This window comes from Stegodyphus dumicola, chromosome 7 (assembly GCF_044657685.1).
Source record: "Stegodyphus dumicola isolate Sdum_Otavi_A_Nest chromosome 7, ASM4465768v1".
Classification (NCBI taxonomy): domain Eukaryota; kingdom Metazoa; phylum Arthropoda; class Arachnida; order Araneae; family Eresidae; genus Stegodyphus; species Stegodyphus dumicola.
Genome location: NC_140774.1, coordinates 108,045,056 through 108,069,011, shown reverse-complemented (window position 1 = coordinate 108,069,011; position 23,956 = coordinate 108,045,056). Strand labels below are relative to the sequence as shown.

The window sequence follows — 23,956 nt, the reverse complement described above, 5'->3', positions numbered from 1 at the left end:
GCTTTTAGAAATTCTAGATGCGCCTCTTGAATGTTCCTGAATTCAAACGTGCGGCTTTTACTGATATGAAGGTTGGCCAACCCTGCTATATATCATTAAAATCATTTTTCTTGGATAAAATTCAGTTCAGAGGGTCCCAGCGGGGTAGTATTCATTACTTGGAAGTGAATGAAATTTTAAACAGGGTCAAAGATGACCAACAGCTCAATAGCTGTATACGCATAGGTAATTGATCAGCATTATAAAGATCATACTAACTACAAAATAATAATAATAATAATAATAATAAAACTGATAAATAATTGTTTATTGATATAGAACTATATCATACAAAGTGACGTCTTTTTTAAAACACATGGGTATGCTGTTCAGGAATTTAAAAGTTACACAAGAAAAATAGCCTAAATTGTTACAAAACTAACATTATTAACTTTTGTCTCTTCTTACTTAATAAGCAACCTTTAGTCAAGTTAGTTTAAGCAACCTTTAGTCAAGTTAATAATTTAGCACAGAAAACAAGAAACAGGCTGGATAATTTTGAATGAGGAATTTAAGAACTGAATTAAGCAGTTTTAAAAATAATTAATAATAATTTGAATTAAGTATTTTTAAAAAATGCATCAGTTCATAAAATGACCCAAGCAATTAGAATCTGTAATTTTGTTTTCAAAACCCTTTTTCCATTTGTGAAACTTGATATAAAGAAAAACGTAACGAGGGGTCAATGAAGAAAACTATCCTTTAAAATGGAGTCGATGCAAGAAAAAGATTAGAGATTTCTGATTTAGATGAACATTTCTGATTTACATGAAATTTCATGATTTGATGATGAGATTTATTCTATCCACACTGGTGTTAATCTTGGGACCTCCTATGGTTAGCTTCCTTGATGTAACCTGATTTTAATTTATATGTTTAATTCCTCTATTAAAATTTAGCTTTTGTCTTTAAATACAGATAAAAATTTTGCCCAGCAAAAAGTATTGTTAAATCACACCGAAACATGACATGAAAGTATATGTCAGCAATATGATGCAAATGATTAGAATGTATATGTATGCAAATGATTAGAAATACAATGTGATTGTGCATTGCATGCCACCAAAAGGCACTTAACTTTGTTCTCTCTAGCACATTAAAAACGCGGGCAGGGCATTTTAACAACACTTAACCTTTTGTAGGTGGAGGTTGTTTTCACACTAGGGATGAAATTAAAAACAATATGATCAGCTGTCAGATTTTGATCAGGGAAAAATCATGGGGAGCTCATCATTGGGAACCATGGAGGCCCAGTAGCAAGCTCGGCAGCCTGACATCTATGCCACTCTTACTTTACTGTGTGGGGTGTATGCCAATACCACTCCGAGGTGCCAGGCTCAAGGACATTTGGTACATGTACTGCCAATGAACTTGTCACCTTCACCCAAGTGTTGTTGCACTCAGCAGGATTGTATCACAATGAAATGGAACCCAGTTGATGATGAATTGAGATTCAATTGGGTAGTGACAACAATTGTGTATGTATACAAAGACTTGAGGTAAAAGCCTCAATCTTGCCTCTGTTTTACAGCAGCACATTGTTCCCACAGTTGGTGTGATGACATGGAATATTGTCACATCAGACATCTAGTTTTATAGTACCATTAATCTTTTAGTATAGATTAATGTTACTAGTGGTACATTTGTGACCTGTCATTCTTATGGCATGCATTTTTCAAAAGTACAATGCTTGACCATACACAGCAAGGGTGTCACAAGAATGTGTCATCCACATTACTACATTTCTCTAGCCTGTCCGATTCCCAGATTTATTTTAGATCGAGCATGTCTGTGATCACTTGTGTTGCCAAGTTGGATAGCTTAGGAATTGGGTTCAAACTAAAAGTGTAAAATTACAACACCTGTGGAATGAGATTATGCATAATCTGTATGCCTCATTGCCCATTGTATTGCATCGTGTATGTATACCAGAGGTGGTCTAACAGGGTATTAGAACCTTCAATCATTTGCAGCTTTTTCTGGAATATATGATCCTTAGCTTTGATTTTGTAATCACTTACTTATATCAATGTTTCACTCACATGTAAAAAAAAAAAAAAAAAAAAAAAAAATTCGTTTCATTCTGACAACTCTTTCTTGATGCACAAATTTTTATGGCAATGAGTATATAATTTAGTATTGAAAACAGTATACACCTGGAAAAATTTGGAATTAAAAAAGAAACATTATTTTTGGAATTTTAGGATATTCCTTAATTCTGAGCTTCCATTCTATATAGCAAAATTTATCTTGTTGTTGAATGTGTTCCGTCTCGGTTAGAATATTTATGTCTATTTGTACTGGCTTAATGTTTGCAGCGCCACGTAATGTTAGTGGCGAGAGCCCAGTACTAATCAGTAAGCGATAGGGATGCACTCGGTCCACATCGAGTCTCCGTTCCTCTGCCCGAACAAAGCGGCAGTCAATTGTTAATTATTCCTTACTCACTCTTTGCCAGTTTAAGCAGCATTATTTTTCTTTGAATGTTCCGTCTCGGTTAGAATATTTATGTCTATTTGTACTGGCTTAATGTTTGCAGTGCCACATAATGTTAGTGGCGAGAGCCCAGTACTAATCAGTAAGCGATAGGGATGCACTCGGTCAACATCGAGTCTCCGTTCCTCTGCCCGAACAAAGCGGCAGTCAATTTTTAATTATTCCTTACTCACTCTTTGCCCGTTTAAACGGCATTATTTTTCTTGAAAGAAAATAAATGTTGTTAAGTTTCTCAACTTGACTTTTATGAATTAATATACAGTCCACAACTACCAATTGCTATCAACAGAATGAAAATTGATAATTTTATCTTTTAATATAACTGCTAAGACATTTTATGTATTATATGCTACCAAAACATTATAATACAACATAATCCCTGAAATATCTTTACCAATGGCACACATTTTAGAAAATGCAAAATCTCAATTTTAAAAAGCACTTAAAACCCCTTCTACTTCTAAAGATTTCCTTTTCACATTTAAAAAAAAAACTGTGCATATTTATTTTTGTATCTTTTCCAAGCCATCATCTACAATAAAGGCAGTTTACCTTTTTATAAAGATCTCAAACTATACAGCTAATAAAAAACAAAATGTGATCTAAATGACCTTACACAGGGAAATAGAGAGGCTTGGTTCTATTCAACATAACTGGCAAAAAGTTTAAAAAATAATATGAATGTAATGCTAGAAACATTTAAGTAAGTACCTTGAATTATTTTAAAAACAGGTATATAACAGTAATGGGTAAATAAAATGTTTTCTTTCTTTTGGTTCCTAGGCATAACTTTAAAATTTCTAAAATATAATTTGAGTTATAGGCAGAGAAATTACTCCTTAATTTATATTTTGTAATTTAAAGGTTTGACACAATTTTAATCTTTGACCCTGCTATCAGGGTTCGTACACATTTCTGCACAAGGAAATTAAGAACTTTTAAGGACTTTTAAGGACCATTAATGAAAAAAATTAAGGACCTATGAGCATATGGGAACTGATTAAATTCAATTAAAAATATTATTCTATGCCTGAATTTCACTTTTCTAATACCATCCTAAAAATAAAAAAAGATCCCTAAGTAGCATGCATTATTACCAAACGTAAATTAATTAACATAATTATTAATAAGTTTGAGAATAAAATAAACTTCATGCAGTTTATCAAGCAGCATTAAAAATTTTACAAGTAGCATTTATAATAGGTTGGACATATTTGAAAGAAAATAAGTGACGTTTACATTTTACTAATAGTTAGATTTATGTTGATTTTTTTTATGTCTTATTTTGTCACATACTTGGTCAGTCTAAAGTAGAGGTTCTCAACCGGTGGTACGCAAGAAAAAATAGGTGGCACACAAAGAAGCAAAGTATTTTTAACTACTTATTTAAAAAATTAAAACCCCAACATCCTGATTGCGTTTTTTCTCTAACACTCGTAAATTTATGCAAGCTCAGATCAATCATTGTTTGGTAGTAGTACTTTGGAGGTACTACAGGTTTTCAATTTTTATTCAGATGGTACACGTGAGTCAAAAGGTTGAGAACCGCTTGTCTAGAGGTTTAGTAAATAGCAGGTAGATTTTATGTCAAACGGCATAGGTTAAAATGAGAAGTATCATAATCAGCATCATTCATAACAAAAGACTGAATGTTATCACTGCTGCTGCTTGTCTAGAGAGAGACCTGCTGATTAGAACAAACCTGAAAGGCATGATGTAGGCACGGTTGGCAAGTGTTGAAAGTTAGTCAGGCTCTATTTGATGCAGTTAGTGTTGTAGCTTCATGTAGAGTTCCAGGGGTTGTAACCCAGTTAATATACTTTCAGATTCCAATAAGCCATTAAAGCACCAGAGGTGATAAGTTGTTTTGTATTAAGTCTCACTAGATGCAAAGAATAAGCTTTAATTGAATTTCTACATTTTTGTGTTTTATCTTCCGACCACAGTGAGTATTAATGATAGGCAATAACTCGCTTTAATATGTAGAGATAATTTTTAAGGGTAAGCAGTTAGTTATAAATAAATAAATTAGGTAAATAGGTAACCGTAGTCATTATAGATTTACATGGCCAGTATTAAATTTTATTTTTTAACAATATTTGTTAAAAAAGCCCTATTAAAATCAAAATCTAATAAAATTTCACATTTGAAAATACATGTTATTTATGAAACTGATTCTTAAACAGTATTAGAATAATTACACATTAAAAGCTACAAAACATTTATGTTTAGGAACAACAATACTCAACAAAATATTTATCCCTCATTTTAATTTGAAGCCTTCCCAAACATTTTGACTAGTTTATACCGATTTCCTTCTCTTTAAGCATCTTTTCTAACAATAATTAGAGATTTGCCTCAATATGCAAACCAATGCTATCGCTAGTTTCTGCGTGCTTTATCTCCTAATTTGTCAACCTTTCATAAATTGTATGATGCATTAAAACATATTAGATGGATCTTTTAAATTGTAAGTTTTCAATTTCTTTATTAATAAAAAAAATCCCTTTCTATAATGCCTGCCCAAGTAATACGATTAGAAGCATTTTTGATATTTTCCATGCTTGTGTCTAGTGAAAAGTAGAGAAAATAAAGGGAAGATAAACATGTTAAGAAAAAGATTCTAGTATCAGGAGTAAAACACTCAAATATTATGTCTTCATTGTTCTTCCAGACATTCTCCAAAAAGTAAGAAATTCATTGCAAACATTCTGTAAAATACATCCATTATGCGTTGATACCATGGAGACATTTTTCACTTTGTCACATATTTCTCAAATCTTCTAGAACCGTTGGTCTATAAATCTTGCCTTCAAATCCTTCTAAATTTTCCAAGCTGCAATGTCAAAAATACTAAAGAAAAATTATCCAAACCAATTCTGTAACAGCAAAAAGAAGGTAATATTTTGGAAAAAAAAGGAGGGAAAAAGTGTAAAATTACTTTTATAGATAAAACTGATACATATTCTGAGAATTTTAAATATTCTGAGACAATTAATTACATGGGAAAAACGCTTACTATGAAAAAATTAAAAAGAAGATATTTTTAATTAATTACATAGCTAATTTTGCTTTTGCTAAGAGTTGTTTCATAAATTGTGCTTTATATTTATTATAGTTATAGCATTATACCTTGTTTATTTTTCAGATTCAAAACATTGCATAATAAGTTGCCAAAATGAAACTTTATAATATGACAGCGGAAAATAAAGTTTTATTTTAATGTTATTTTTTAAATATAATTCCAATATATTGCCATTATTTTAATGAAATTTATCAAAGTTATGATGTTTTTTTTTAAAAATCTGATTTTGCAATTAAAAATTTTCTACAGAAACTGGTCTTAAAATCACCAAAATGTTGACAAGTCGCCAAATTTAGAACAATTTAATAAAAGAATTCACATTCCCAAAAGCGAAAATTGTTTAAGAGCTCTTTATTACAAAAAATGAATTTCGAAATGCTTATGCTTCACTTCTTGCTTAGAAACTCGAGTATCCCGTCATTTATACTAAAAATAGAAACAAATTAAAACCCATGAACCCATTCAAAAGATAACAAATATACGTCAGTGAAATGCCAAAAATATTCCTCCAAAATGCTAATTCACACTTTTTACACTTTTACACTCACACATTTTACACTCAAAATGGCAGTCATAAAAACAGACAGAAATTTCAGATGATTAAAATTAAGGACCTCCTACTGATTTTGGCCAAAATTAAGGACTTTTAAGGACCAAAAATCGATTCCAAAAAATTTAAGGACTTTTAAGGACTCTTAAGGACCGTACGAACCCTGGCTATGATGACAGGGTTCATAACACATTTCTGCACATGGAAATTAAGGACTTTTAAGGACCATTAATGAAAAAATTAAGGACCTATGAGCAAATAGCAAATTTATAAATTCAATTAAAATATTATCTATGCCTGAACTTCACTTTTGTAATACCATCCAAAAAATAAAATATATCCGTAAGTAGGCTACATTATTATTAAACATAACTTAGTTAACATTAATAAGTTTGAGAATAAAATACACTTTATGAAATTTATCAAATATCATTACATATTTTACACTTATAATAGTTCGGCATATTTGAAAGAAGATAAGTGACACTTTATTTACGTTTTACTAATAGTTTCATACTGATTTTTTTAATGTCTCATTTTGTCACATACTTGCTCAATCTGGAGGTTTAGTAAATAAGAGGTAGATTTTATGTCAAGCAGGATAGGTTAAAATGAGAAGTAAAATCATAATCAGAATGATTTATAACAAAAGACTGGCTGTTGTGACCACTGCTCCTTGCCTACACAGAGACCTGCTGATCAGAACAAAACTGAAAGACATGATGTAGGCACAGTTGGCATGTTTTGAAAGTTAGTTGGGCTCTGTCTGATGCAGTTAGTGTCCTAGCTTCGTGTACAGTTCCAGGGGTTGTAACCCACTTAATATACTTTAAGGTTTCAATAAACCACTAAAGCACCAGAGGTGATACTAAGTTGCTTTGTATTATTTCAGGTCTCGCTAGATATGAAGAATAAGTTTTATATGAATTTTTACATTTTTGTAAAAATTTTTACATTTTTGTGTTTTATCTTGTCCTATGATAAGGTTTAATGAAAGACAATAATTCGCTTTAATATATGATAGATAATTTTAAGGGTAAGCAGTTAGTTATAAATAATTAAATTAGGTAGTTAGATAACCTTAAACATTATGGATTTTTATGACCACTATTAAATTTTACTTATTTAAGAATATTTCTTAAAAAGCCCTATTAAAATCACAATCTAATAAAATTTCACAGTTTAAAATACATGCAATATATTCCATTGAAATTAGGATAATTATACATTAAAATCTACAAAAGATTTATGTTTTATAGCAACAACCCTCAACAAAACATTTATGCGTCTTTTTAATTTGAAGCCTGCCCAGACATTTTGGCTAATTTACATAGATTTCCTTCTCTTTAAGCATCTTTTCTAAGAATTAGAAATTTCTCTCAATATGCAAACCATTGTTCTCACTAGTTTCTGCGTGCTTTATCTCCTAACTTGTCAACCTCTCCACAATGTACCTATGAGGGTTTACTTGATCTGGTAAAAGTTAAATAGTCCAAAACCCCCCGATAGACGTGAAGTAAATTATTGCTATGTCTGAAAGTAACTACAAAGGTTTAAATAAGCCTCTTATTTAAAAAAAGCTTAAGGCATGGTCTTACGCTAACAAAATCAATTGCAACTTGTGGTGATGTTATTAAACAAGAACGATCAAATTCAAACAAAAAGAGTGGACTAGTGGTGAAAGACTATACAATTTAATTTTAATTTAAGCTGGCTCAGTAACTCTATTGTCATAACAAATTCAAATGTCAGCAGTAATAATGCAGAAAAAAATTACAAATTATCAGAGCTGGCAGGAACTAATGCAGTGAGCAAGCGGAGATTAAAAACACATTCTGCCTTGCGCACCAAAAACCTCAGTTTAAAAACTAAAAACTGTCTAAGTGATTTGCATTCTGGGGAGGAAATAGAAATGGGAAATTATAGTAAAGGCTGAAATTATAAACAAGTGAGTAATTTACATAATAATATCTGTATATATATTTGAAAAATAATTTTCTTTCTCTGTATGTATTTGGTTTTTTTATTTAACACGTTTCCTTTTCATTTTAGAATTTTTGAATTTCTGTTATTCCAAAAAAACTAGATGCATTTAGAATGTATAGAAAAAGCTGCTAATTTTATTTCTTTAGTAATACGAACATCGAGAAGAAATATGAAATATATATGGTAAAAGCCGGTTACAGAGCTGGTGTGGCAGAATTTTTAGAATTTAGTGACACACCGAGCAAAAAATCTAGACATGGCAAAACTTTTAGAATTTAGAGCAGGCACTGGAAGCAGAATTTTGAAAGGCACTAGTCAGCAAAATTTTGGATCTACAGAGATAAGTTTAATGTTTGTTCCACATGATTGCACCAGGTGAGGCAATGCTAAGCGTCAAACCTGTGTATGATGCATTAAGACATATTAGATTAATCTTTTAAAACTGGCAGCTTCAAATTTCTTTATTAATCAAAAAATTCCTTTCTATAATGCCTCTCCATGTGATACTATTAGAAGCACTTTCAATATTTTCCATGCTTGTATCTAGTGAAAAGTAGAGAAAATAAAGGGAAGACGAACACGTTTAGAAAAAGATTTTAGTATCAGAAGTAAAACATTCAAATATTATGTTTTTCATTGTTCTTCTAGATGTTCTCCAAAAAGTAAGAACTTCATTGCAAACTTTCTGTAAAATACACCCATTACATGTTAATACCATAGATATATCTTTCATTTTGTGACATTTTTCTAGAATCGTGGGTCTATAAATCTTGCTTTCAAACCCTTCCAAACTTTCCAACTTGCATCCTTCTTCAAGTTGAAATGTCTAATGTCCCGAAGCAAAATTACCCCTACTAATTTTGTAACAGCACACAGCCAGAAATATTTTTAAAAAAATCACAGGAAAAATGTGTAAAATTAATTTTATAGAGAAAACTGATGCATAAGAATTCTGAATATTCTAAGACAATAACATGAGAAAACTCTTATCATGGGAAAATTAAAAAGAAGATAATTTTAATTAATTACATAGCTATTTTGCTTTTGCTAAGAAATGTTTCGTAAATAGTGCTTTATAGCATTATACCTTGTTTATTTTTCAGATTCAAAATATAATAAGTGATTAGATATAATATAAGTGATAAGTTTTCAGATATAATAAGTGGCCAAAATAAAACTTTATAATATGACAACAAAAAATAAAAATGTTACATTTTAATGTTAATTTTTAAATATAATTTCAATATATTACCATCATTTTAATGAAATTTATGAATGTTACAATGTTTGAAAAAAAAAACCTAGAAAAATTCCCAGGTCTTGGAATTAAAAATTTATTATAGAAATTGATCTTAAAAATTGCCAAAATGTTGATAAATTGCCAAATTTAGAGCCAGTCAATAAAAGAATTCACATCTCCAAAAGAGAAAAGTTGTTTAAGATCTCTTCATTAGAAAAAGTGAAGTAATTTCTAAATGCTTATGTTTCACTTCTTGCTCAAAAACTAGAGTATCCCACATTTACATTAGAAATAGGAACAAATTATAACCGATTCAAAAGATAACCATATTTATCAATGAATCGCCAAAAATATACCTCTAAAATGCTAATACACACTAAAAAAAATGGCAGTCGTAAAAACGGACAGAAATTTCACATGATTAAAATTAAGGACCTTCTGCCGATTTTGGCCGAAATTAAGGACTTTTAAGGACCAAAAATTGATTCCAAAAAACTTAAGGACTTTTAAGGACTCTTAAGGACTGTACAAACCCTGAATGATTTTTTTTCCCAATATGAAAAACATGTGACTAGACTAGAAGAGAAACACGCTAATGTGACAATCAAAATCGTAAAAAACAACCTTATATTTAGCGTAGGTATAATGAAACACTCAATCGATTTCGAGGGCAGCTAAAGGTCCCTCCTCATCAGGAGAAAGAAATACATAGAAAGAAGAAAATAAGAGAAGGAGTCACAGAAACACGTGGTGCTTATCAGCACTGCACGTGGTTATAACTAGATTTTTAATCAGAGTTGCACTGGCCGCCTACTTTTACTGAGCCAGGCTGTCTGATCGAGCATAAAGAAATATTAGCGAAGTTAAAATAGGGAAGGGCAAATGCACCTTACGCTCAAAATCTGAACTTCAAATAATGGAAAGCAACCACTGAACGGATTTTTATACCCTCTGGTAGTACCAAGCGCGAGGAGGTAACGCCATCTATCGGCAAAATAATTGAATTAAGATAGTAGAATTTTAAAGGCATTAGGAAGGACTGGATTGGACTTCAAATCATTAACTAAACTTTCTAAATCTTTGTGAATGTGAAAAGCCTCAAGAAAATCCAATTCACCTATGGAAGAAGCCTTTTGGATGATTTTTGCAGACCCAAAATCAAAATTATGGTTAAAAGTCCAGCTATGATACGCTATTGAAGACTTGTTAATTTCGCCTTTTTTGACATAAGATTCATGTTCCTTGATACGAAACTTCAACGCTCTTTTTGTTTGGCCAATATATCTTAAACCACACTGACATGATATACTATAAATTCCCCAAGAATTCAAGACAGAAACGCAATCTTTTAGAATCGAAGGGTGAATTTTATTAATAGGGGAGAAACCGACTTGAAAATTGAATTTCTGGAGAATCCGTGCAATTTTATAGCTAACAGAAGGATAAAATGGAAGCACGACAAGGTCATTAATATTATTTCTAACAGTGGAATGTCTTCTTTGATGGGAATCTGAAAATTTTTTGACGGCTTTATCAATAATCACGGGAGAAAATCCACGGTCAATCGCAACTGCTCTCAAATAATTAAGTTCATTGGTAAGCAAAGATTCAGAGGAACAAACTTTTAGCGCGCGGAAAACATAATAGTAAAAAGAAGCCATTTTTTGCTTAACAGGGTGGCATGACTTGGCATGGGGTGGTAAACAAACTGCAAAGGGTTTACGGTACACAGTGGTGCTAAAATCGGTTTCATTGCGGATTATAAGAATATCGAGGAAGGGGAGGGAATTGTTGGATTCAATTTCAAGAGTGAATTGGATGGCTGGATCAATTGAATTCATAATAGATAGAATCTCGGATAAATGCTCTTTATAACCGTCAAAAAGTGCGAAAGTGTCGTCAACATACCGAATCCAAAGACGAAAAGATAATTTATCAAATAATTTCATCTCAAAATAGTGCATATAAATGTCAGCAAGTACCGAACTGAGAGGATTACCCATAGCCAATCCTTCAACTTGACGAAAATATGCATTTTGGAAAACAAAGTGGGTTTGACTTAGAGAAACTTTAGTAAGCGAAACCAACTCATTAATTTCAGTATGTGTGAAGTGAAATTCCCGAAGCCTAGTTTCAAGACAATTTAGTGCTCCTTCGACCGGAACATTAGTAAACAGTGATTTGACATCAAATGAAACCATAATGGAACGAAGTGGGGAAATATTTTTAAGTTTATCAATGACTTCAACAGAATTTTTTACAGTGTGAATATTGTTAGCAAGTAGAGGAGAAAATCTGGAAACTAAATATTTGGCCAAAGGATATGAAGCAGTACCTATGTTGGAAACAATTGGTCGAAAAGGAATACCGGTTTTGTGGACTTTTGGAAGAGCATAAAGTCTAGCGCAATTAGTAATAGGCGGAATAAGTGATTTCTTCAACTAATAAATAAACTAAAAATATTTCCCCACTTCGTTCCATTATGGTTTCATTTGATGTCAAATCCTTGTTTACTAATGTTCCGGTCGAAGGAGCACTAAATTGTCTTGAAATTAGGCTTCGGGAATTTCACTTCACACATACTGAAATTAATGAGTTGGTTTCGCTTACTAAAGTTTCTCTAAGTCAAACCCACTTTGTTTTCCAAAATGCATATTTTCGTCAAGTTGAAGGATTGGCTATGGGTAATCCTCTCAGTCCGGTACTTGCTGACATTTATATGCACTATTTTGAGATGAAATTATTTGATAAATTATCTTTTCGTCTTTGGATTCGGTATGTTGATGACACTTTCGCACTTTTTGACGGTTATAAAGAGGATTTATCCGAGATTCTATCTATTATGAATTCAATTGATCCAGCCATCCAATTCACTCTTGAAATTGAATCCAACAATTCCCTCCCCTTCCTCGATATTCTTATAATCCACAATGAAACCGATTTTAGCACCACTGTGTACCGTAAACTCTTTGCAGTTTGTTTACCACCCCATGCCAAGTCATGCCACCCTGTTAAGCAAAAAATGGCTTCTTTTTACTATTATGTTTTCCGCGCGCTAAAAGTTTGTTCCTCTGAATCTTTGCTTACCAATGAACTTAATTATTTGAGAGCAGTTGCGATTGACCGTGGATTTTCTCCCGTGATTATTGATAAAGCTGTCAAAAATTTTCAGATTCCCATCAAAGAAGACATTCCACTGTTAGAAATAATATTAATGACCTTGTTGTGCTTCCATTTTATCCTTCTGTTAGCTATAAAATTGCACGGATTCTCCAGAAATTCAATTTTCAAGTCGGTTTCTCCCCTATTAATAAAATTCACCCTTCGATTCTAAAAGATTGCGTTTCTGTCTTGAATTCTTGGGGAATTTATAGTATATCATGTCAGTGTGGTTTAAGATATATTGGCCAAACAAAAAGAGCGTTGAAGTTTCGTATCAAGGAACATGAATCTTATGTCAAAAAAGGCGAAATTAACAAGTCTTCAATAGCGTATCATAGCTGGACTTTTAACCATAATTTTGATTTTGGGTCTGCAAAAATCATCCAAAAGGCTTCTTCCATAGGTGAATTGGATTTTCTTGAGGCTTTTCACATTCACAAAGATTTAGAAAGTTTAGTTAATGATTTGAAGTCCAATCCAGTCCTTCCTAATGCCTTTAAAATTCTACTATCTTAATTCAATTATTTTGCCGATAGATGGCGTTACCTCCTCGCGCTTGGTACTACCAGAGGGTATAAAAATCCGTTCAGTGGTTGCTTTCCATTATTTGAAGTTCAGATTTTGAGCGTAAGGTGCATTTGCCCTTCCCTATTTTAACTTCGCTAATATTTCTTTATGCTCGATCAGACAGCCTGGCTCAGTAAAAGTAGGCGGCCAGTGCAACTCTGATTAAAAATCTAGTTATAACCACGTGCAGTGCTGATAAGCACCACGTGTTTCTGTGACTCCTTCTCTTATTTTCTTCTTTCTATGTATTTCTTTCTCCTGATGAGGAGGGACCTTTAGCTGCCCTCGAAATCGATTGAGTGTTTCATTATACCTACGCTAAATATAAGGTTGTTTTTTACGATTTTGACATGTGACTATCTTTTAATGAAGAGCCTCAAACAATAAATGGTCCTACTTTATTTTCACGGCTCCTATGATATACCGTCAAATTATGTAAACTGCATGAAATTACAATAGTCTTTTTTCAGTTTAAACATTTATGTACAAAACGGTACTTTCACTTTCGACCTGTATTTGTGGAAACTGATGAGTCACGTGATATCATGATTTGTTTTTCAATTTAAACAAATTTGTTAAAAAAAGGAGGGTCCTTTTTGACTTCTATTTACCAAATTTGTTGAACAGCATAATACTGTAGTAGTCTTTCTTTTTTTTTTTTTAATTTAAACACTGTAAAAAATGCTAACAACTTTTAATTTACTGAGAAGTCAGGAAGATGCTGTATCATTTTTCCATGAAAAAGTATATTATCTCACAATCGAATATGCATAAATGGCGACAAAATGAAATTATATATAAATGAAAGTATGTGAAGGCACAATGTAAAAAACTGTAAACAAAAAAAGGCCATTCGATCCAACACCTGGTTTAGTGGTTTCAGAACAGCATTCCTAATAGTGCTGTGTTTCATCTACTGTTGAGCAGAGGGACTTAACGTCACTTAAAGCTGCATAACTGTCATAGAGGCTTAGTCATAATGTATAAAAAACATGGGAGTTCCGTTCACACCTGCAAGACAGGGTATAAGCAGTAGCCAATTAGAGAAGATAACTTCGCGCATGTGTAGATGTATACAGCTTTTCCCCACTGTTTTCCCATTAACGTTTTGTGCATTCGCTCCAATTGGCATGATTTATGACATTCATACCCCCGTCTGAATGGAGCCTAAGTGTTGCGATAAGTAGTCAACCTGTGAAAACATACAACTGACTGGAATAATTTTAGGACAGAGGTATGTACTTCAACAACCTAAAGCCGAATAGGTAGACCTGGAAAAATAGTTGGAATTGAAAAAAGTTTGTTTATATGGCAGAAAAACAATACTGGCAGGGTACTTCCATAACAGTGGATATTTGGTAGGTTATGCCACATTAACAGCGAGTGCTTTCTTGTTCAGGTTCCAAGCAAGCACATTGATATCAATGATTGTAGACCATGTAATGGAAGGATCGATGATATATTCAGATTACTGGCGAGCCTCTAATACAGATGTGCTTGAAAAGGCTATTTACAGCCATTTAACTGCAAATCACAAATTTAGTTTTGTTGATCCAACAATGGATGCTTTCATGATCTAGTCGTATATGTAGTCATGTATGGGTCAACATGATCTAGTACGATTACATTTTGGAACTCATGTGCCAGAAATCCTCTTGGAAAGATAAGCCTTTTGACACCATATTAACCTTTTGAAGACGGGATGGCCATTATAGTGGCCATAGAGTCCTTTCTTTGAAAAGACGGGGTTGTCCACTTTAGTGTCAACTTTTTTTGTCTTTTTCCCCCATTTTCCAGACTGAAAAGTGGGGTGAAATGTCAAATTTGAGTCCCTAGGGTTTTAACCACTTATCTCTTTCAAAGGTCTTCCTTTTGCGACATAGATGCACCCCTCTGAGAATCCATTAAACTACACACAAGAATCTCCGTTGCAAATAGGAGGTGATTTCTTAAAGGGGGGAAAGCATTCGGTTCAAGATTCCCCGTCCTTTGGTAGCTTTTACTGCTACCAAAGCCCCGGCCTCAAAAGGTTAAAAGCAATTTTGGAGATATAGCAGCCACAAACTATAGGCAAGTAGTTTATATTCGGCGATGATCTTGGTGCCATTTTGCTAATGGGGACTGTGAAAATCAAATAGTATCCAACAAATAATCATAGTGCAGTACTTTGTAAATATCTGCAGCCCACCAAAAAGCTTCAAACTCATTGTAGACTTAACAAAATGATTGTTTGGGTAGCCCTAGGTCTATTTCAGTGATGCAGTCAGCATTGCCTATTTTTTTTATATTCTTTTTTCATAGAAGACATACACACTTCTCAGTAATAATTACATCAATTGATAGTTGTGCTCGGGAATAATCCCAATTCTTCTTCACAGAATTTTGCTGACATATATTCCTTTGCCCAACAATATATAAAGCATATAAAGCAAGCAGCTGTTGTAAATGAGATATGGAAATCTTCAAAACCAGTTTCTGATCAACATCCTAACACTTAAATTGAAATCAAAACCCAATTTAATGCAGACTTGCTTGACAAACAGAAAAATTAGGTCTCAAAAAAGCTCCAAAACAATTTTCACATATGGCTAAGTATTTCAGAAACTTGACTGTAACATTACAATTATAAAAGGCAATCACATAACAGAATTTTTGACTAATTAGGGCATTTCATATACCCACATATGTACATAAATGCACCCGCAAAAAAAGTAGAATAGCAACATTTCATGCACACATTTTGTAATTTGTACATTCCACTAAACATTGTTAACTTGAAATTTTGTTTATCAATCTATGTGGGGTACACCGTGAAAAAAAAAGTTGGGACAGTTCTATATCTCCTGTTCTACTGAGCTGATTGATGAAATTCAAACTGTGTTTTTCATGTCTTGAAAGTGTGACTTTGGATATATATTAGATTTATAGTAGTGTCCTAACATAGGTATTTTGTCCCAAAATCTGACTTTTCTGAAATGACATGCCAATTTTTATCCATATTTCAATTCTCAGATACAAATTATGCCTAGATATTAAAGTTTGTAATTTTTGGTGAGAAATTTAAAAAATTATCTTGGCTGATTTTTTTCATTTTGTGCCAAGAATAAGTCAACTGGCAAACTTCTTAATCTATAGCAACCTATTTTTCTTTCCTTTTCTTCATTGGCCATGAGTGAGAAAAAAGTTATCATTCATACTTTCAAATAATTTTAACAGAGTGCATAAACCACATTTTCATTATTATCGCTTATAATAAATACGTCAAATTTCAAAACATGCCAAAATATAAATTCACATAAATCTTAGGAAATTCTGAATAAAAAACTAATTTTTTGCAGGTATGCTTAGAAATACATCTAATTTAAGATGATGGCAACAATTTTAAAGGTTATAATTCAAAATCTTTTCAATGCAAATTTTTAAAATAAATCATAAAAAATTCGTGAATTTTATTTGGAATGAACCTAAATTTTGAAATATAAAAAGAAGAATAAAATAAGTTTAATAAAAAAAGAGATATTGATAAATATATATCAAATTCAATCAACAATGAGGAGCTAAAATTTTAAGAGTTAATTTTTTAAAAACTACTTGTGCGATTTTTACAAAACCAGGCAGTTTGGCATAATTTAAGTCGTAGAATCGAAATATGGAAAAAAAATTGGCATGTCATTTCAGAAAAAAATCAATTTTTTGTCAAAATACTATATTATATCAATGCTATATATAAATCTAATACATATCCTAATTCACTCTTTCAAGATATGAAAAACGCAAGTTAAATTTCACGAATTGGCCCAGTAGAACGGGAGATATAGAACTGTGCCCTTTTTTTCTTTGCGCAGTGTACCCGTCTTCTAAAATAGGCTTGCCAAGAAAGTGGATTTGGCACATTTGCACAGTAGCAAAAAAGAAATAGTTATCGATCCAAATTTCTAGAAGAAACAAACAACTACAAACTTGCACATGTGCATGAAATAATCCACAACATCTAATAATCAATAATCTGATAATCAACAACAGTTAATTATTTGACTTTGATAGTTATAATTACACAGTGCCAATACAGCAGTTTTTTTTTTTACCAAAAACTACTTGTTATGCTTACTATTTTCAAACTTTCAACAGAAAAAGAAACTATTATTGATGACTGAGACAGTAATAGCAGCAATTGCTGTACTGTGGTCACCAGCAATTGTCTGTAAAAATTAATTTTCTGGAATGCTTATGTATTTTTTTTATATAAATTGCTGTCAAAATTACTAAAATAATAAAAAGAATTTTCCAGTACTTTAATAATAGAAATTTTTGGTATGTTTTTTTATGTTGTAATTTTAAATAAATTGCTTACATAATTGTATTAAGTATGAAAATTAATATTTGTGTTAAATATTGTCGAAATACATTATTATTTTAAATATGCTGCTGAAAGAACTCTATTAAATACTATAATAAATGCAAATTTATATTACATTCCTTCTATATACAGTCTTGAACAAAAAAAAAACGACGCACCGAGAAGTTATAAAGCAAATTGGACACAAATTGATATGCATACAAGTTTCGATGGAAGACGGAAAATTTTACATTTGGCTGCCAATGAATGAACGGTTGTCACTACAGCGCATCTGATCTCCACAACTGGCAGGATATTTAAGAGGAGAAATTACGATTCCAGGTCATAAATTCTTCACGAATTTCATTCCATGTATTCTGGTAGACAGTAACTATGCCTCGCATACAGGTGCGCGAATAATATGTTCATTTGTCAGAATTTGAGTGAGGTCATGTAGACTAGAAGAGAAACACGCTAATGTGACAATCAAAATCATAAAAACAACCTTGTATTTAGCGTAAGTATATTCAAACACTCAATAAGTGCTGATAAGGACCACGTGTTTCTGAAACTCCTTCCCCTTTATTTTCTTCTTTCCAGGTATTTCTTTCTCCTGATGAGGAGGAACCTTTAGCTGCCTTCGAAATCTATTAAATACTATAATAAATTAATGAGATTGAATGTTTGAATATACTTACGCTAAATACAAGGTTGTTTTTACGATTTTGAGAGGTCATGTAGTTGGGCCAAAGAAGCCAGTTGGTCTTATTGGCAAATAGCTCGACATTTGAGCAGAAGCGATGCCACTATTACACGATGATGGCAGGAATGGGTGAACCACGGCCGCACACAGTGTCAAGAAGGAAGCGGTAGGCCTAGAGAAATGACAGAACGTGAAGAGTGAGCGATCGTCAGAGCGGAACTCACAGCCCCAGGTGCATCATTATCATTGATCGTATGTGCAACTAGTGCTTCAGTGACCGCAAGGACCATTCATAGATGGCTCACAGAAAGGGGGCTGAGGTCACGACACCCCTTGCGCCAACTACCATTGACATCTGTACAACATCAAGCTTGTTTGGAGTGGTGTCAGGCTCATTCGCACTGGAATGTCACTGACTGGAGTAGAATAGTCTTCAGTGATGAGTCCCACTTTGAACTGAACCCCGATGACCAGCAAAGACGAGTCTGGAGATGTCCCGGACAGCGGTGTGATAGCAACCTGTCTTTCGGCGGACAGGCCGACAACCAGGAATGATGGTCTGGGGTGCCATTGCATTTCATTGTACGAACCCTTTGGTTGTCCGTCGCAACATAACAGCACAGCGGTACGTTGACAAAGTTCTAAGGCCCGTTGTGTTGCCCTTCATGTCATGCCACCCTAGGCTTACATTTCAGCAAGATAATGACCGCCCCTCCCCCCACTGCACACGTTTCTACTGCTTGCCGAACATTACCTTGGCCAGCAAGGTTGCCGGATCTCTCTCCTATTGAGCACGTTTCGAGCATTATGGGCAGGGCCTTCCAATCAGCTCGAGATGCTGACGATCTAATGCCCCAGTTGGACAGAATTTGGCATGATATCCCTCAGGAGGACATCCGCAACCTCTATCAATCGATGCCAAGCCGAATAACTGCTTGCATAAGGGCCAGAAGTGGACAAAAGTGTTACTGACTTTTTCACTTTGTAAAGCTCTATCGCTTCAATAAATCATCCAATTTTTCTCAAACTGTCATCATTTTTTTTTTTTTTTCTGTACCTGTACATCACTTTTACCGATTTTCGTCATATGCAGACAATTCCTTCTTGGTGCTTCCTTTTTTTGGTCTAAGAGTGTACTGTATCTATTAAATAACTTGTGATTTATGCATATTGAATGAATTGTTGATTTATCATTTACCATACTCAAAATTTTGTGTTCGGGGACATTCACAATATTTGACAACAAATTACAATTTCTTAAGCACAAATTGCATTTGTGCTTTTATTTATTTTTTTTATTATTATTATTTTTTTTTTTTTTCTTTCGCCAAGATCACACAAAAGATAAGGTACCATGTGTGAGGTTATTTGTCCTTGCTGCTGATTTTGTGTTCCTATTTGAAGCATCCTGGAATTTTACAAAGTATAAAATGAGAGCATCAATTTTTGCTTTTTATTTAAAAAGCTGCAACTAAAACCACTGATATTTCAGAAAGCTTTTTTTAAAAATGCTTTCAGTAAATAAAAAGTGCACAGGTGTTTTGAACAAGAATATATAAAAATATATTATAAATAGAAGAATGTAAATCATGTAGCATAATATGTAAATCAGGGTTACAGTAGATTTTAAGGGTGCCCCTTGGATTATCACTAAGTTCTTTCATTTATAGTAACCTAAGGAGTTGATTGCTATGGAAACCCTATTATGACGTAACTGGTTGTGAGATTGCGGTGAATTTGAATGATGGGAAAAGATTTTGGAAGGCTTTTTTGTGTGCTGGATTTTGGATAAGAAGTACGTTGTTATTTTGTGTTATTTTGTGGTTTAGACGGTAAAATGGCTGAATGTGGTTGATGTTTGAATGTGCTTGATGTTTTTGTACGATTTGGAGCAAAAAGGAGAAAAGCATTAATTGTCTGGTGTGTAAATAAAGGTTTACTTAGTAGCCATTATAAGTATCTTGTTTGTAGGAAGGAAATGCATATGGTCAAATGTTGGAGGATATCGACACTACGGAAGATATTTTTTACTCTTATTTTTGTGAATTTACGTGGCGACGCCAGTAAACAGATTCTAGTTCAGATAATTTTAAGAAGTTTCTGGATGCTGTTAAGGAATTTTGTTTGACTGAAGACACGGAAATTTGTAAATAACATAAGTGAATATTTCCTTTGTGTAGTGCTAAGATGAATTTTGATTTTTATGTTATTTCATTGTATGATTTAAAATGTAGCTTATTGAGATTATATATTTTTTGCTGGTTGCTCCTTTGACCTTTTAAGTGAATATAGATCGATGTGTACATGGACAAAGTCAAGAGAGTGCGCAATGCCTAGTTTGTACAATTCTCAGATTTTTTTTTATTTTTTTTTTAAAGTGAAAATAGGTCGATGTGTACACGGATACCGAGTTGGTGCAATTCTGTAGCTTGTTATTTTGGATTTGTGTGGTGGCTAATTTGGGCCAAAATATTTACACGAAGCCAAAATAACAAATCAAAGAATTGCACAAATTCAGTGTCTAGGTACTGCCAAAAATTGTCAATTATCACCAAGGGGCACCCGTAAATATATTTCTATCTAAATCAGAATTTAATTTCAAGTAAATTAGCAAACAGTAAGATGAAATTTAAACATAGATACCTTTACTCCCTTTTGTTCGTCTTTTTGCAGAAGACGCCATTTTTTACGAAATTTCAGGCAGAAATAATGCTGAAAAGTAATATAAATCTATATAGAAAAATGTTATCATTCAGTCAGTTATAAATATCAGATAAATTTAATTTTTTATTACACTAGCCACCTGCATGGCCAGTCATCTAAAATAGTTATTAAAGAAAAGAAAAAAATATACATAATGATTTTAATGATTCCTACTTATGTAATTTTGATGGATTTTATTAGTAATTAATAAAAAAAGGATGAAGAACAGTAGTTGTTGCTTTTAAATGAATTGGTTTGTTAATCAATAACAGATAAATTTGAAAGAAAAATAAATATCTTATACTTTGCTAAACTGTAACAAAACGGTGTATGAAAATAAAAGTATTTCATATTGGGCACAGACCACACACTTCTTCTAAATTGCTGAGATTTCTGGTTAACTATGAAAGAAATATTTTATGCTTTTCAGAGTGGTAATGCATTTCTTTTAAATCATTAAGTTTATAAATCAAAAATCGATTAAATACACAAAATATCAAATACAAAACAATTTAGAAATTAAAAATTTGGTCATTGAGGTGCAGATGTTCAAGTGAAGGTCTGTCTATAAGGTTCAAAATTTGGTAGCTTTAGCTGCTTCCACTTCTACCCAATGCTAGGAACATACATACAGACAGACTCTTCATTATTTAAATATATTAAATATTTAATAAATTGCCTAAAGTAAGTGTAAGACAAAGTAAATAATGTCATGATAACAATACTGAAGTATTCATTAAATATCCATTGAAGTTTACACTTTACAGAACTTCTAGTGATTATTGCCAATAATCTAAAATACTGACACTTGTATAAATGGTAATTTATGTTAAATAATATACTGAAGTTTCCCTTGAAAAATCCATATGAAAAACAGAAAATTTTAAGCATGCAGATGCTACAAAAATTTTTTAATTAAAATAATTATATTAAATTAATTTTTCAATAAAATAGTACTAACAATTAATAGTAAATTAACTGTATGTTTAATAGTAAACATTTAGTTAAATGTTGTTTGTCACTTTAACATGCTCCAAAATTAACAGAAAGCAGGGATAGTGTGAATAGATTCTAATATTACTTTGTGTTGAGAAAACATTAAATTTAATTCTTATTTCAAGGGAAAAAAGCTGACTATTTGGTTATTATTTATGTTGTGTACTGTGCAAATTTCTGTGTTAAAGCATTAATATCTTTTTCTGTGTTAAAGCATTAATATCTTTTAAAAGTATTAACTAGATAAAAATATTAATTTTTCATATTCCTTCCTTAATTTTGCTTAAAAGCACCACGTATAACAATACATTAATACAAGCATGACCAGCTTTTTTAGTTTCTAAATACAGTTTTCTTAAACAATATATAAAATGAATCACTAAGGAATGGGGGATTAATATATAGTAAAATTCAAGAAAGCTTCTCCGAAGCACTTTCTTACTGTTCCATAAAATGAAAAAAAAAAAAAAGTTTAAATTCATAAATATCGAATTAAGATACATATAAACAGAAAAAGACTAATATATACAGAGCCTTGTTCTAATTAAAAAATTAGATATGTTTTGCAATCCTTTTACAAATCTGAGATAGTCAGAGACTGGGTCATTGTCTTTGGCATCAAAATACAAAACATATATGTGTATATTTCATGCAGACAATGTGTAGGGTTAAAAAACACTTCTCTTGTTTACATGCTTTTGGGGCAAAAAGAAAAAAACAACATTCTATTTATTACCGATTTTAGAAGTATAAAAAGATAATCAAGATCTTAATGAGCGTCTATACAGCTTTTGTTGACGTTTTAATATTCATTATTAGTACGGTCCATGGATATACTTTTGTATACATGATTTCGAATTTTAGTTTACTATTTTCTGACGCAAATGATACAAGCAGCTGATCTCAGTTACTTCATCAATAATTACCTGCTACAATACCATGGTTGAAATAACATATTCATAGTTCGTACAAGCAAGAAGTTCGTGTTTTTCGTGCTTAAATGCATTTCATTTGCAGAAGACACATAAGTTTTCAATTGTAGACACACATTTTCTTGCCGCCATTATGAAATGCAGCACAACATACAAACATACAGATCACGTGACAGTCCACGAGACAAATTTAGCTTTAACTAACGTTTCATGTTACAGTAAAAGAAACGAGATCCTGGGACTAAAAATCCCATCATTCGTGCTTATTTCTTTCGCTACTTGTAATAGATAAGTTAAATTTATTGCTGATTTATACCATAGAATATAAATCTTTTATAACATCACAAAAAATTCTATAGAATCAATACACCAGTCCGTTAGCTGACAACACTTGCCTCCATTGTTGGAGACAGGTAGCCAGATTCAGAATCCATTATATTAAATCACTTCTATTTTTTCCATTAAGGTTGGAATATCTTACCTTACCGCGGCCTTGTTATTTATACAAGATAAATTCCTCACAAAAACTTATTAGCATCATTTTCTATTTTACCATTGAGCTAAAACGAGTTTTACGTCTTGCAATATATAATTATGAACATTACTAGCAATGACAAATACTAGTAATTGCTTACTAGCAAAGCATTTATTTATTTAAAAAAAATCTTGCAGGGAATCAGTATTTCGGATATTATTTGGCGGTATATATTACACCAAATCACAGAACTTGCGATTATTTAGAATATGGCAGTGTCCTTTGCTTTTTCAAAATGATGAAGTGTTTCTAATTGTTTTAATGTTTCCGCAGAAAGAAAATATCGAACGCAAAGACCAAAAAATTACTTCAAAAGCATAAATTCGATTTAAAATTATTCTTTCCTTCATAATTCATTTAAATTTAGTTTCAAAAGCTTTAAATTTTCATACCAAGAAGAAATATTTTTAACATTCAAAAGTTTTTTAATCTCATACCTCACTCGCAATGGATACATATCAAAATGAAACTGCCAAAAAAAAGTCCAAAAGTTCAGCTTTCCCAAGTGTTATTCATGAGAAGAAATTCTGAAAGTTATAATTTAATGCCATACCATTAGGAAGCGAATTTTATGCCATAATAAAACGTGACAGGATTCTCCATGTAATTTCATTAGTGGCGCCATC

The 23,956-nt window shown here is 32.2% G+C and overlaps 1 protein-coding gene across 1 annotated transcript in view; it reads right to left on the bottom strand.

Moving 5' to 3' along the window:
* LOC118193372 (uncharacterized) overlaps positions 1–23,195 on the bottom strand; it is a 108,636-nt gene extending 85,441 nt beyond the window's left edge. Inside the window, exons 1-2 of the mRNA XM_085820697.1 lie at positions 22,790–23,195; positions 20,808–20,876 (exon numbers count right to left, since the gene is read on the bottom strand). Of these exons, the coding sequence (XP_085676823.1) occupies positions 20,808–20,847 (40 nt within the window). The 5' untranslated portion in view covers positions 20,848–20,876; positions 22,790–23,195. The remainder of the gene's footprint in view (positions 1–20,807; positions 20,877–22,789) is intronic.
* Between the last annotated feature and the right edge of the window lie 761 nt (positions 23,196–23,956).